At 34.1% G+C, this 16336-nt stretch overlaps 2 protein-coding genes across 9 annotated transcripts in view; one reads left to right on the plus strand and one right to left on the minus strand.

Moving 5' to 3' along the window:
* LOC125673175 (uncharacterized) overlaps positions 1 to 16336 on the minus strand; it is a 333899-nt gene that overhangs the window by 287323 nt on the left and 30240 nt on the right. The window lies entirely within an intron of this gene.
* LOC130053429 (hemicentin-2-like) overlaps positions 1 to 16336 on the plus strand; it is a 113950-nt gene that overhangs the window by 84387 nt on the left and 13227 nt on the right. For 5 of the 8 annotated variants that reach the window (XR_008802014.1, XR_008802015.1, XR_008802013.1 and 2 more), the window contains 7 exons: positions 1468 to 1641; positions 4022 to 4153; positions 5990 to 6123; positions 6306 to 6398; positions 7468 to 7537; positions 11205 to 11322; positions 15900 to 15959. Coding sequence is in view for 3 of the 8 variants with exons in the window: in XM_056160694.1 (XP_056016669.1) it covers positions 1468 to 1641; positions 4022 to 4153; positions 5990 to 6123; positions 6306 to 6398; positions 7468 to 7537; positions 11205 to 11322; positions 15900 to 15959 (781 nt within the window). In the remaining 5 variants the exon portion in view is untranslated. Of the gene's footprint in view, positions 1 to 1467; positions 1642 to 4021; positions 4154 to 5989; positions 6124 to 6305; positions 6399 to 7467; positions 7538 to 11204; positions 11323 to 15899; positions 15960 to 16336 lie in introns of those variants that run through there. The other 3 variants (XR_008802016.1, XR_008802017.1, XM_056160696.1) reach the window with 3 other exon arrangements.

Genomic DNA, 16336 nt, shown 5'->3' on the forward strand with positions numbered 1-16336 from the left:
AAATTCTCACTGATACGACCGTAAGGAATCCGCATATGACAAACTGTTGGCACTTTTCATAAAGCTGGGGACGTAGCATCATGAGTGAAACATTCTGAAAAGGGATATAAAACAGTAGGCATACTAAGCAGTAACATAAACCAAAGGATATGTTGCTCTTCTAAGTAAATTAGATATACTTAATAATTATTCATTCTAAAGTTTCTTCATTCAACACAGCCATCAAAAGCGAAATAACAGTGACTAACCCCACAAATCCCACAAAGAATACAAAACTAATAGTAAATAAAACACAGACGCCTGAACATCAGAAGTAGGCTTAAGTGCCCGGAGGAGTAATCGCCCCTGTTGACCAGACATACCCGTCGTGAGTTGAATATTTTGATAAAGAAAATAGACCAATCTGTATTCAAAATCGGTATTTAAAACTGATTATAACGATGAAACACGTCAGACATCAATTGACCGATGCCCATACATCCATGTAAGTGCAATACCTGTTTCATTGCGTAATATATTTTCATCAGCTTTTACACACATATCCAATGTGAATCAAGCATTTAAACAAGTTTGCGGGTTATATCGTAAATGTCAAGTTCATTAAGACAAACAAATATTCGAAATAGCATTGCCATCAATGTTTAGCTAATAATTTATTTTTGAAGAACATGGAATTCAATCACACTTTTCGTAGATATGTCGTAAATATATCAAATATCAAACTATGTTGTCATAGAGTTTTATCTGAAAGCAAGATCAGCAATTTCTGGAGAGCATTCATCAAGTTTTTCTGATGATTTTGTGAGCCGAAAGTAATATAATTGCTACAAGTCAGGTTGTTTAAAGTTTTCTTTTTCAACGCAGTTTATTACATCTGCATATATATATATATATATATATATATATATATATATATAATATATATATATATATATATATATAAAGTAAAAAAATAAAATCCAATACTCAAACTTTTATCTATAGCGCTTTCGCCCTGCGGGCTCGTCAGTAGATTTTTAAACAATGTAAACAAGTTCCATTATGAGTCATCCTCGTGACGTTATGTGGGCAACGTTAAACATAATACAGTCATGATTGTGACGTCAGAACATTATACAATGTTAATGTTAGGCACTTTTAAAAAATACAGACATATTTAAAATAGTTCAGTCTATAGGTTTTAAGCGCCTCTGAATATTCCTGTACATTAAAGGATACATTCTATGTAAATAGGGCTTTCGTTTGTCAATCTAGTATGTAAAAATGTATATACATATATATTATATATATATATATATATATATATATATATATATATATATATATCTATATATATATCTATATATATATATATATATATATATATATATAAACAACAACAAAAAACTTCCGACACAGCGGTGTGTTCCAACGTGTTACAAGGGAAGTATAGAATGCATTTATTTAAAAAAAAAACCTTCCTTGCAGTTCCACAGAAGCCTTCCATCAGTTCTGTTGCACCCAAATCTGACAAAGAGGTAGATTTGACGTGGATGTTAGCTCCTCCCTCGCCTGGCAACGTGACATACACCGTGACAGTGATGGAGGCGGAGGATAACACGTCTAATGTTTTTATCAACAAGAGAGAGATACATTACAGTGGTATATGTTGACTTTTCATACATACGCTTGTAAGGTTTGTGCACTTACTGAGGATTCATGCTATTTTCTTCACTTTTGAAGAATGGTATAGATAGCTGAATTTAGCTAACCAGTTCAAAACAACGTAGTGCGATGTTTTGTCCACCAGGGCTTTCGTTTGTCAATCTATTATGTTAAAATGTCAAATTAAACGTTTCACATTATTAACTTCTCAAGTATAACTGTTGTAGTCTCCGTTTCAGTGCATGGGTTATTAGCATTTCAATAAGAGTACTTTCATAGGGTTTTAAGGATTAGACAGAAACATTCATGAACATACTTTTTACATTTACAAGGAGAAGAATGAATACTGAAAATCCCTTTAAACACCTTCAATTGGTTTAATGTGTTGAAATTACTGTTCCTTGATCCTAAAAATACTGTAACACCCCAAAAACCCCATATCTTCGAATATGTCCATTCAAGAACAGTGACTATATTTTTTGAAATTATTTTCAAACTTTCCATCTAGTGTAAATCAAGTATATTGTCCTCTGTCATTTGGGGAGATGGGTTTACTACATTCCTATATATACACATGCTAATACCTTACCAGGCACTGCAGACATATCCGACCTCGACATCGTAACGTTTCCATAAAAATTTGGGTTTACTTTACATTTAAGTACAGCAGACTGGTGATCACTGCTTTGTGCAGTCAAGTGTTTGTGCAATCAAGTGTAACTGCATCTGCTTGGTCTGCTTAATGAATATTACTACATTTCCTAGTAAAAAAGGTATATACATATGCATATTCAACAGAATCATGCAGGAGCATAGCCTAATGGTATTTTGACAGCAATGATATCCCACCTCTGGTGTGTCCAGGGATCCGTGTTTGCCCAACTATCTATTTTGTATTGTTTATAGGAGTTATGAAATTGATCACTATTCGTTATCTTCACCTTTCATCAGTTATAATACATTTATATTGTACATGTTCTGTTCATGAATTTCTGCAGTTACTTGTACGTGCATACTTATTCATTTTCAATAGGCCTTAGTATCACAGGCTACCTAACGATACGATAATGTATCATGGTATGAATATGCAATAAAACATGTATCACAGTAGAGTGTTCATGTTCACGTGGGGATCCCAGTTAGAATATGTCCTCAGTACCCATTGCTTGTCATACAAAGCGACTAAATGTGGCAGTCCTTCGGATGAGATCACTAACACTGAGACCCCGTGTCACAGCTGGTGTGGCACTATAAAGATCCTACCCTGCTCAAAGGCCACACCTACCTTGCTCAAAGGCCATAGACCGAGAGAAGTTTTGCAGTCCATCCCCGTCAATAGTGACGTCTCCTTATGAGTGAAAAATTCTCGAGTGGGACGTTCAACAATATACCACCAACCAATATTTTTCATTACTAATAACTTACGATTGTCAGATTTTTATTTTTAGTAGTGCTACATTTGGCATTATTTCAAAGATGAAAATCAAAAGAACTACTTTACTAAAATGCAGTTCACGAAGACGTAACAAATGAATATTAGCAGACTGATAAAGACTAAACCACATTTTCAGATTTATGCTACTCTCGAAATCATTTCAAATTAATAACAAATAGAACTTGCAAGTGTATCACGAAATCAAACTGACGATATGATACACGTATCATACAGTATTGTGATCAATATACAGAAACTAAAGACAGAAAGCAGACTTAAGTCGACCTCGCGTTTGCTTTCTGTTAGTTGTTGTCTGCCTAGGGCTGTACTAAGATTCTTTCTACAAAATACAAAAAGTTACAGTTTGTCACGCGAATAGAACGTGGCTTCCAGTTTATTTGAACCTTGGTGGGTCCAAGAGTCAAAAGTAAGGTCAATGGGTCATCATTTTGATTTTAAATGGATTTTAACAGTCTCGTTTGAATTCAGCATGTCACAAATTAGATGGTCATCATAATGATGAAAGGTGAGGATAACGAACGGTGGTCAAACTCAAAACTCATATAAGGAATACAAAATAGAGAGTTGGGCAAACACGGATCTCCTGATATACCAGAGGTGGGATCAAGTGCCTAGGAAGAGTAAGCATCCCATGTCTACTGGCACACCCATTGTGAGCCCTATATCTTGATCAGGTAAACGGAGTTATCCGTAGTCAAAATCAGTGTGTCAAGAACGGATTAACAATCGGTTTGAAACACGTCAGAAAGCATTTGACCCAATTATATGTTGTATATTCTATTCACTTTTCCTACATCTCTCATTGGTATGATTAATATCGATAATTGATAATATTAATCAATATAACACGACTGTATGTTGTCTTTTTCCTGTGTGATTAATTTCACCTATTACCATTTTCATCATCTCTTGTTTTTCCAGGATTTGAACATAAAGAGAAAGTGATTGATGGTTTAGAAGGATTTTGGAGATATAAATTTACTTTGACAGCCACCACAATAAAGGGATCACAAACATCTGAAGAGTCTGGTGTAATCAGGACAAAGCAGGGGGGTAATGCTGTTTTATAATAAAAGTCACTATTTTTATTTTAACACTTTGGTAATTAATAACATAGGTACATGCATAAATTTGTGAAATCTTTAATTATTTTTTTTATTTGGCTTTATGGCAGCAGTTGGTGAAAAAAAAAATCGAACTCTGTTTTTTTCATTCAAACTGAAAATTTATATCACATAGAACCTATCTTTGGGTCAAATGCTATCTGGCCTCTTTCATACCAATTGTTAATCCGTTCTTGGCACACTGATTTTGACTGCGGATTACTCCGTTTACCTGATCAGGATATAGGACTCACGGTGGGTGTGACCGGTCGACAGGGGATGCTCCTCCTGTCCACCGGTCACACCCGCCGTGAGCCCTACATCCTGATCAGGTAAACGGAGTTATCCGTTGTCAAAGTCAGTGTCCCAAGAAGGTTCTCAAATTGATGTAGTCAATGTAGAAAGTTAAGTTCAGCAGTGTCATGATTAATGACCTTGGCATTAATGGTGACTCGCATTGAAAGCTTTCTAAATTAGGTGTGACAAAAGCCATTTTCGACTCAGAATTGTAATTTCTTTTGGTTGGTTGGTTGTCCATTGTTTAACGTCCCACTTGAGAATGGTTCAATCATATGCAAATGTCACCATTGGCGGTGTAGGGCTGTAAAAGTAATGCATATGCTCGGCGCTTACAGCCTTTGAACAGGAAGGGATATTTATAGTGCCACACCTGCTGTGACACGAGTCCTCAATTTTTGCGGTGTTTTTCGAAGAACCGACCCATTTCGTCGCCTCTTATGACGAGCAAGGGGTAGTAAGGTGCAAGTAAAAAATTTCACAGTACTAACATAAGGTAGTTAGAGAGGTAAAGTGTAGTAAAATTTATTTGTAAAATGCTGGGTGATGTCAAAGATTTCTAGAATTCAAATTTGAGTGTAGTTTTCGGTAACAACGATTGATCAATGTACAAACACCAGAATAATTCGTAACTTCCCCAACAAGATTAACAAAGATACATGTTTCATCTTTTGGTTTTGCACAAACTATCTTTCGCTTGCGCCACATAGCTGGTTACATAAGATTTATTTTATCATTCTAAATGCCTTTGCACATTAGGGTCGATTTCAAGGTCATAATATATTAATATAAAAAATATCGTAGCGCATACTATATAGATGTACATAATATCAAGGAAAATAATATGTAATCATTTACAAGCCTTTGACAAATAGATTAAACATAAATATCTATAAATCGTGAATGGGGAAATAAATAGCGATAAGATATTATGACATTTTCCGCACGATATATACACTATATAGCTTTACATTTTGACCTACGTTTTTAATTTGACGTCATCTAATGTGAAGTGGTTATGCACAGCACTGTGGTTTGTCTAGGGAAGCCTCAAGTAATCTGCGCATATGTTTTCCTCTATCAGCATAGTAACAATGAGTAAATTACATATATGGTCGTATAACACAGAGTGGAACTTTGTTACGGATTTTTAGACTTAATGTTGATAAACGGCATTGTAACATTGCAGGAAATAGAAAACTGTTCAATTGAAAATCAATCATACATTAACAATGTATCAGATTAGGTAACAAAAACTGGAAAACACAGACCATGTATATATATACACACCATCCTTTGCTATGAACAGCCTCTTAGTAAAATAAAATCAGACCGAGCAGAAGCTTTGTGTTAATCAATCCCGATTCCCCCCATAAGATCAGATCAAGTAGAAATTTCGTTTTAATGTAAGATATTAGTAATGGTGTACTAATTGATATACTACAAGATACAGTATTTGTATCCATTACTAATGATCTTCTACATGTAGTTCCAGGAAAAGTACGGGATCTAACAGTAGTACGGAAACCTAACACCTACCGAGCAGCTCTAGTCCAATGGAAAGTCCCCTTACTTAGGGACCAGAATGGGATCCTTGTAAATTACAGGTTCATCAACTCTGGGGTAATTAAAACAGCTAACATCCTTTGATATTTTCAATGTATTTAAAAGATTCATATTTCTACATTTTATATATCTTCCTTCATACATGTACATATGTAAAAATTAATTTGAAAAAAGAGTTTAAATGAAATATTATCATGTAGCTATAATGCAGTTTTAAAATGGTTCAATGTTTATTCTAGTCAACAGATAGATTTGTTCCTGTGGATACTAATGAGCTGTTTATTACAGAAGAAGAGATCGTTGTTGTTCCTGAAATGACATACTCCATAGAGGTATGTGTACATTGCAATGGAGCGAACTCACAGCTTTTTCAATGCATTTGCAATCACTGATTAAAACATTTCTATAAGCTCTTATGCTATTTAGTAGATGCATGGAGGAACATGGCGGCGCAAAACATTGAACTGTAATTTTTTCTTCACTTCGTGTAACTTTACTTTTGAGGAAGATGCTACTTTGTTTCAAAATGTTTGGGCTAGATTGTTTATATAGATTTGCACAAAAGATATTTTATGTGCCTTAGTTAATATGACTTGCCAAGTAGCTTTTGCTTGATACTTGATAAAGGCAGTGAAAACATGACAGTGATGTGAATTGAAAAAAATGTCATTTATTTTGAAAATGACGAAGGTATATAACAGAAAGCTAGTGGGGGTCAGAATGAGTCGAAAACAAAAATACAAGAACATATGTATCACATAGGTATGATTATGCAATCTAACCCCCTACAACACATAATGAAATATCGAAATAGAGCTGCCTGCAATCAAATAAGGTGGATTTTACAAAATAAAACAGGCCACAATCCAGATACTATTGGAAATCTTGTATGCTGAGGATTTTTCACTGACATATTGGATATTTAGGAAGTGGTGTTTATTCAGAGATATGCATAAATACAAAAATATCAGAAATATACATTTAAAACAATACATTTTGTAAAATAATTGCATGATACATGATACATCTTTAGACGAATTTGGCTCCACATTTTGGCACTGTTTTTCCCTAGAATAGCTCTTAAAGTTTATTGTTATTTACGATTTCAAACAATTCGGTTAAGCATCACTGAAGAGATATTATTTGTCGAAATGAGCATCTGGTGCATCAAAATTGGTACCGTATAAGTTTTACATTGCGTGTTGTACATAAGGTAAAGGAAAGGGAAACTAAATAGATCGGTTTGATTAACGTGAAAACAGTATTCATTTCTTTCCTAAAAGTTTTCACTTTACCAAAACGTTAATATGAAAGGTGAAAATAACGAAGTGATCAATCTCATGTAAAGAAATAAGACACAAATTTTCCATCTTTCTCATCAAATGAATATGAATTTTACAGATATATGCCATTAATAGTGACGATACCATTGGTGAAAAAGAAACGTTCATATATTCTGCAGAATCTGGTCGTAAGTAAAACCTGTTCTTTAATCGAAGCAAAATAACAAATATCTTGTCTTAGTTATTTTAAGTTTGAAATAACTAGCTCTGAGGCCAAAATGCTGGGATAATCAAGCTGCAGTAACCGAATACCAATTTTTATTTGCATGCTAAAAATCACAAGATTCACAAACACAACCTGTTAGCTGGTAGTAAGTTAAATCTTTTGTCCGATTGAAGGAAATTAATGTCTTTTATTTTGTTTCAAGTTTACAATAATTGGCTATGGAGTAAAAATGCTGAGATTGATGATTAACAGTAACTGTAAATCAGCTTTGATTCGCTCTACAGCCCAATACCTAAGTACCGTATATACTCGCCTATAAGTCGGATTTTTGGGAGTCAATTTTTGGTTCAAAATTCTATGTCCGACTTATAGGCGCGTCCTAAGAAGATTGGTATTTCTCTGGGCGGCGAAATATAGTGTTTTAACAACTTTGACGATTATCATGGACTACCACACAAATGATTATTGTTCATAAATATCTAGACATATTGTATTGTTTGTGTATTTTAAAATCATGTATAAAGTACAAGTATTTACATATTTTTATCTAGTTAAAAATTATTTACATATCGATATCGGTAAAATTGAATTACGAACCCGAATTAATATTGAAATATTCATATGTATACCGGCTGAAATATATTTCATAACAGATTGAATATTGTTAACAGAAAATTTAGATCATCGTTCTTGACTCTTACAAACTTTATTGTTGATACAATGAATTATACCGGACTCCCACAATAACAGTTTCCACGAGGCGCGTGTCACTAAGTAAACACGGTGTCAGGTATTGGTAATTAGGAGACCATAATTGCTTAGGTAACAAGGGATCATTGCCCATTACAGAACAAGGATTGCGTTTAAACCCCAAATAGATATGGCTTGGATATTGAGCAGATCATAATTATTAATTTCTCGAAATATTTGTTGAAACATTAATATTGAAATATTCATATGTATACCGGCTGAAATACAAACATAAAAACACTAGAGCATTGACTTGAAATTGTCAACCGAATCTGACAAAAATTTGTACCGACTTATAAGCGGGTCAATGGCAAATTCCTAGGCGGACCGACTTATAGGCGAGTATATACGGTACTTCGTTACTAGCATGCAAATACAGATGTATACTATATTTAATTGCTGGGATAAAATTTAGAAAATCATTTCAAAATTAAGGATTATATCTCCCTCATGCATAGTTCTGATCCTTAGACGAATTTGGCTCCAGTTTTTGGCACTATAGTTTTCCTTGTAGCTCTTACAAGTTTATTTTTATTTCGAATTTCCAAAATTTCGTCTTCAGCATCACTGAAGAGACATTTTTGTCGAAATGCGCATCGAGTGCATCAAAATTGGTACCGTATAAGTTTTACATTATGACCCCTGGGTCGAGGCCTCTGCTAGTGGACTGTTAGTCCCCGAGGGTCTCTACAGCCCAGTAGCTAAATACTTCGTTACTAGCATGAAAATACTGATGTATACTACATGTAATTGCTGGGATAAAATTTAGAAATTCATTTCAAAATTAAGTATTATATCTCACTCATGCATAGCTCTGATCCTTGGACAAATTTGGCTCCAGTTTTTGGCACTCTAGTTTTCCTTTTAGCTCTTCCAAGTTTATTTTTATTTCGAATTTCCAAAATTTCAGTTGAGCATCACTGAAGAGACATTTTTTGCCGAAATGCGCATCTGGTGCATCAAAATTGGTACCGTATAAGTTTTACATCCTAGAAAAAAAAACCACAAGATTTATGAACTTCGTGAATGTTTGTCACCAAGAAGTAGTTATTATGCTTATACATATTTTATGTCTATATTCTAAAGAGAGCAAAATTGTTTTACTGTGTCATAAAAGTTTTGAGGCTTTTGTTTACAACTAATGAAAGTAGGATTAAGATGTAACTTCAGGGGTTCACAAAGTGCAATCGATGTGTTCACTTCGTCTGTCACCTAATATGTGAACAAATGTTATGTGTACTTTTACAACAAAGGAAAATACATAAAAGTAAAAATACATAAAGGTAAGAAAAAGAATATTGACAAAATGTTAGGAAATAACCCACCCTTTGTCTTGATATTTTATTGCACATTGCAACACAGAAAGGTTTGTTATTTACGCAGAAAATACGTAATTATTTTATTTAAGATCTTGTGTAGTACATGTACTATGTTTGGAAAACATGCGCAGTCACGTTACTTTAAAAAAATGAATTTCGAAGTAGAAATACCTTTTTTTTTAATATAGTATAACTTTTACAATTTACATACTTTGGTTTGAAATCAGCGACATCTATTATATCAAATTCAAGATAGATGGATTCAAAGCGCGTTCAAAATTTAATTATTAATTGACTTGATTAAAATGAGTCAACGTATAAACTGGTTGGATAATATGAGAACAGATTGTAATGATGAGTAACCTCTTAGAAAGTTTTTAAAAAATTCAAATGGATTTAAGTTCATTGATGTTCATTGAAAGTTGAAAATTAATACAGCAACAACAAAAAATGAAATTTAGCTTAAAATCTTCAACACAACAAACATTAATCATACATTATAACGTTCCCTAATTACTCGATCACCTAATTACATGTAAATCAGGTCAAGGCAATACGGGATATCGGAACTAGAAAATTTTGGAACTCTTTGAAAAAGAAGTTACGAAAATTAAGCATTACTTGGACAACTCTTGTGTACAAAATAGTGACGGCTAAAGACGACTCATTTCTGGTACAAAAATATCTACCGGGTTTGAAGGTTATTTTGCAGAATTTTGTAAGTGATTGCCCTAGTACCAAAAACATGAGTTATTGGATTAACTTTCTGATGTTTGGAAGCAAAGATGAAAAAAGTTTATTTCCTCTATGTACGTATGTGGATATTTACTTAATGAGATTTATTTTCTCGAAAGAATAAAACAACCGACCGCTATGAAAAGATATAAATAATCTCAATTTATGCATCGATCTCCCGATACGTACATACAGTGTTCAACATGTAGCCCCCTCCCCCTCACTTCTACCCCCCCCCCCCCCGTTTGTTTGACATGTAACGTACTGATCGCGTTATTATCATAATTATACAATGTGTGTTATTTAGTACATGCAAAGGTCGATTAATTAGCTGGTCACTTGTTAAAATGGCGAGGAGAAGTAGTAGTAATGCAAATATTGAACTCGTACATGTACTGAAGAATACCCCCCCCCCCCCCCCCCCCACACACACACACACACACACACACACTTTTAAGCTTACGATTTTGGGATTTGGGCAGAATTGCTTTTCTTGCTAAGATTTTTTCTAAATATGCAATGGCACCTTTTTTTCCGTTTGCACCACACCCCTCAACTTTCAAAATCGACGCTTAACTATGCCAGAACTCACTATATCTTATACTAATTTTTGATATCTAAGTACTTGTCTATAGAAAGTTGCCTAAGTTAAAGCAGAAAACGTGATCTCGTTGGGCGTGCTAAATATTAAGATCACGACGGAATCGGAGACGAAATAATGGTTCCGATATTCCGTATCCATTGCTTTAATAATCAATTTTTAATACTACGCATGAAGACCCTGAAACATACAAGAAGTAATATAGAATTTTTCTCTTCATTTAGTGAAACAGGATCCACAGTCAACGTCGCCCGTGGGAGTCATCGTAGGTAGTATTGCTGGAGTGATAATCGTAATCACAGCTCTTGTGATTGCCATCTTTATATGGAGGAGAAAACGGAGGTACATTGTAACGTATTACTTACGAATAAGTTCAGAAGTTGAGGACACTTGATACAAACAAGATAAAATGGATGCTTGGTTTGATATATAATTTAGCATAGTTTGGTTTTAATAAGTACAAATTCCTAAAACTAAGGAACTTATAAATTTTGTAGGATGTTCGAAGGTTAAAATATATTACCGCTACCTATATAACCCTATACAAAATTTCCCCACTGAATTGGATTTAATTTAGAAACCATGGGAAAAAATTGCATTCATGTTACTACAAAACGATAATTCTAGTTTTCATAATTTTTTAGCAGAGTGTTTGTTTCAAGTGTCGTTAAGACCCATTTTCCAAATGTATTTGAATAACTATAAATTGCATTGCTCATGGTAAATCATGTTTATATCCACAGCCTTTTCATTATTTAAATCCATAATAAGCATAATGTAAATAGTTTTCAGAAGTTTCTTGTTGCTACTGTATTGAAAGAAAACCGTAAAATCACGTGATTTGAGATTGTATCATTTATTGACCAAACAATAACAAAACAAAAACAGTAGCACATACCATATTTTACATATCCCAAATGTTGATGAAAATTTATAGGTGGTCATATGATGAATATTTGAATTTAAAACAAAGATTTTTCCGAAGCTTGATCTTGTTGCTACAAGACCGAAAGAAAAACTCGAAGCCCCAAGCGATGTGAGAGTATGTCATTTATTGATCAAATCAATGTCAAATTTAAAGCAGAATTAACATATACCAAATGTTGATCAAAATTATTAGCTGGCATAGGGTCATATGATGAAGATTTGACATTCAAAACAGTATGCTGCAAATCAATGCTTATCCCACCTATTGCTATATAATGGTTAACTGTTTGTCCAACAAGAAGATGACGTTAGGAAAAAGGCCAAAAAAGCATGCTTGTATGACTCATGCAGAGCCACCAAAGGAAAAGACATTACCTACGTAGTAATACATATCAATTGAAAAGCTACACTAAAGGGGATGTATCTGCAGCTAAAATAAAAGTACGAAATAGGCATTAATTACCTAATTTAAATTGAACAAATGCAATTATCATTTACATACAAGCAACCATATACTGACCTTTATTCATTTTGGAATCCACCAACAAGACTAAGGGGTATATACTAAGTGAGCTAAAACTAGATTACCATTCGTGGAGACAGAAATATATGACATTTTATAGACCATGAATCATTACTTTATGGATTTTACATGAACAGCCATATGACCACCTCAAACTTGTCATTTTTACGAAAGCCCAAAGGGGAAATTTGAGATTTAGAATTCTAATTTCGAAATTCAAATCCAAATTATCTAATGGAAATGTAGGTTACGGTATTTATCTGTTAAGGTTTAAAGTCGCATGCATATACACTTGAAATAAGACAGAAAGCAAGTCTAATATATATGTACAGTGCTTCTTAGTATTTCATATATAAAACTACGCATTTACAATATACATACGTGCAAACATATAGTAGACGTTAGGGATTCGGTGAGCCATGTCTGTTTTTTGAAATTAAGCTATGTTTTCTACTAAACAAAGGATCATCGGCAGCAATTGCTAGGTTTATTCTTCTAATATATTTACCATACTTCGAAACCTCTCTTTTTTATTTTATTATGTTATGATATACTTCAGGTGTACCCAGGGGTCTGTGTTTACCTTACTCCCTGTTTTGTATTGTTTTTAGGAGTTATGAGATTGATCACTGTTCGTTATCTTCACCTTTCATACTGTATGCTTAGCATGCAGACAGGCCCGTAGAGAGCGGGAGAGGGGACAGAAAACGTGTTAAGGGTGCAGAATATTAAATCTACAATTTATGTGAATCAGGTCAAGTAATGACGAACATACCTCATAATGTACCTTAAATTGAAATAGTAAATGGAGCCTATTAATTAACCGTTGGTATCCTCTAACAATTGATTCTAGTTTGATATTCTTTCAGTCAAGGTTTTTAATTACTCAGTAGGTTAGGTATCAGTATCATCACTTTTTATAATCCAGCCACTGGAAGTTCACCGGCGACACGTTTATAATGTCTCCGTGTAAGAGGATTTTTTGTTTTTAATTAATATTTCCTTAAATTTTGTTTTCATTTCATTTTATTTCTTTATTTTCATTATGAAGTATATAAGGTATCAGATATATAAGGAGCATAGGGACTTTAACGGATGCCATAGGTTAAGGATATCTATATGTGAACAATGGAGGGAATTCGAACCATGGATAATATTTCTCTCTGATCAATGTTGTATCTTTTACATTATTTATGTTTCATGAAGCTTATCTACATGTGTCATCACCACGGAATGCTAATTCATCCACGTTTAAAGATACCTTATCCCACTGATTCATAATATTTCAACATAGATTGGAGAGGAATACTTATCTATGATTCGAATTTCCCCCATTGCTTACATATAGGTTTATAATGCAATATCCTTGACTCAAACGCCCATAAAAACACTTAACGGGTGGGGAAATATTTGGTCAAACCTTCAAGCGGGTGGTTCATTCCCAGTTGCTTTTCAGACCCCCTTTTGAAATTGCCGACTACGGGTCTATTTAAATACACAATAATGATTACCGGCATTTACATAATGATTTTTCCTTCAAAGTTAACGCTTACATACTTAGATATTGTATTGAAATGTGACATTAACGGCAAACTGCCAACAACTGTATGATAAACGGGATGATTTAAGCTTCTCCATCGTCAACTTCCCATATTTATGTAGCAATATTCCATTTTCACCTGCATATGGTGTTTATATCTCTCAACTGATTCTATACACAAGGGCTTGTTCTGCTTATGACCAGTTTTTGAATTGAAGCAAGCTACTGACAAACAAGTTGATGATACAAGATTTTCAACAGTCTCGATTGAAGTCAGGATTTCGCAAATACTATGGTCGTTATAACGAACTAGTTCGTCAATACAACCTATCTTTGGGTCAAATGCTGTCTGACGTGTTTCATACCGATTGTTAGGCCGTTCTTGGCACACTGAGTTTGACTACGGATAACTCCGTTTACCTGATCAGGATATAGGGCTCACGGCGGGTGTGACCGATCAACAGGGGATGCTTACTCCTCTTAGGCATCTGATCTCACCTCTGGTGTGTTCAGGGGTCCGTGTTTGCCCAACTATCTATTTTGTATTGCTTATAGGAGTTATGAGATTGATCACTGTTCGTTATCTTTACCTTCATGTAAAATATATGTTTTAGAATATAATCATTCCAACAAAAATATGTAGTGTACGGTGGTGTCAGCAGTTGATTTCTTCATATACCCTCCAGTTCCATCTTAATTTAAGGTGTATTATTAGGTATATTTGTCATTATTTGACCGTGTTCAAATAGAGGATATAGTTAGGTTTGCTGGAACCCCCGTTTGTCTATGGACCTGACTGCCTATAATACACGTGACACGATTTATGTAAAAACTTTGTTATTAGTCCAAAGTCACATTGCAGATCTAGAGATGTTTTGTTTCCATTAAATCATAACAGAAAATGTGTTAATATGTAAAAGTTTATCATTGATCTATATTAAAAGATGTAAGATAAATACAGAAACAAATTGGCTGGGAGACATCCTCATCTTGACTAGAAATGCAATATATAAAAGTATTACGCAATATTTAACGTTTCCCAGCCACAGGTCTGTTACAAACCACATATGCGATAATTTAGAATGTCAATTTTACTGAAAACAAAGGAGGTGCAGAAAATCCTAACAAATAAATGTTTGTGTTATTGTTTGTTCAATGAGAGATTGCTATACCGATAATTGTGTGATTATAGCTAGAAAACGTAGCTGAAGTTTTACAAAACACAGAGGTGCACCGTATCCCTATCGTCTACTGTGAACACGTAAATGCGTAGTTTTAAATAATAGAAACTTTTCTGTCACATTTCAAATTCATGTTCGGTAACCTCAAAACCCTAATCGTACAATAAAGATAGCGATCATTTACATTGATGAGTTTGATTAAGAATGAATTGTTGCTTTTATATCATATATTGTGACCAAATTTTTTGATTGGTTAATTCGGATATTCAATTTCGACAGTCGAATTCCAAATCTTGAAATTCGAATTTCGCATTTTGAATCTTGAATGTTGAATAAGCCATCTGAGCTTTCGTACACTTTTGTCGCTAATACATTTTTGCCAGATCATAACTAAATTGGAGTACAATGTACATCCGAATGCTGACCCCATGTGTGTCATATCCCAGTCCATAAAATTCTGTTAATATTTTCATCATGACTAGAATATATTCAGCATGAGCATCCAAATGCTGACCGCTTGAAACTTGTTCTTTCTCAATCCATAATCAATGGGTCTCCAAACCAAGGCAAAAATTCGATTCACAAGATCAGCCAAATGCTAACCTCATAGAATCATATTTGTTTTACGTCTATAAACCTAAATTTAGTTTTCATATTATAACTTTAGACAAAACATCGTGGCAACTGTCGTTAAATTATGGATTGTGAATATTTGACCGAATGTAAAATCCATGTATATTGATTACAGTGAATCAAAACAAGATTCCAAAACATATGCAGATTTGACACTATACGACCGAGGCAGCAGGTAAGAATCAATGATGTTCAATCTCTTAATCAGAGCGTCTACGCACAGGTTTTCCTGGGAAAATGTTTGAATACATGTACTGATTCGATACGCATGAGCTTGTTATGCGTATGGTCAGTTTTTCAATTAAGGCAAGCTACTGACAAACAAGTCGATGGTACAGAAGTTTCAACAGTCTCGATTAAATTCAGCCTTTCGCAAATTATATTGTTGTTATAACGATGTAGTTTGCCAATACCACCTATCATTGGGTAAAATGCATCTGACGTGTTTTATACCGATTGTTAGACCGTTCTTGGCACACTGATTTTGACTACGGATAACTCCGTTTACCTGATCAGGATATAGGGCTCACGACGGGTGTGACCGATCGACAG

This window comes from Ostrea edulis, chromosome 3, assembly GCF_947568905.1.
Source record: "Ostrea edulis chromosome 3, xbOstEdul1.1, whole genome shotgun sequence".
Lineage (NCBI taxonomy): Eukaryota > Metazoa > Mollusca > Bivalvia > Ostreida > Ostreidae > Ostrea > Ostrea edulis.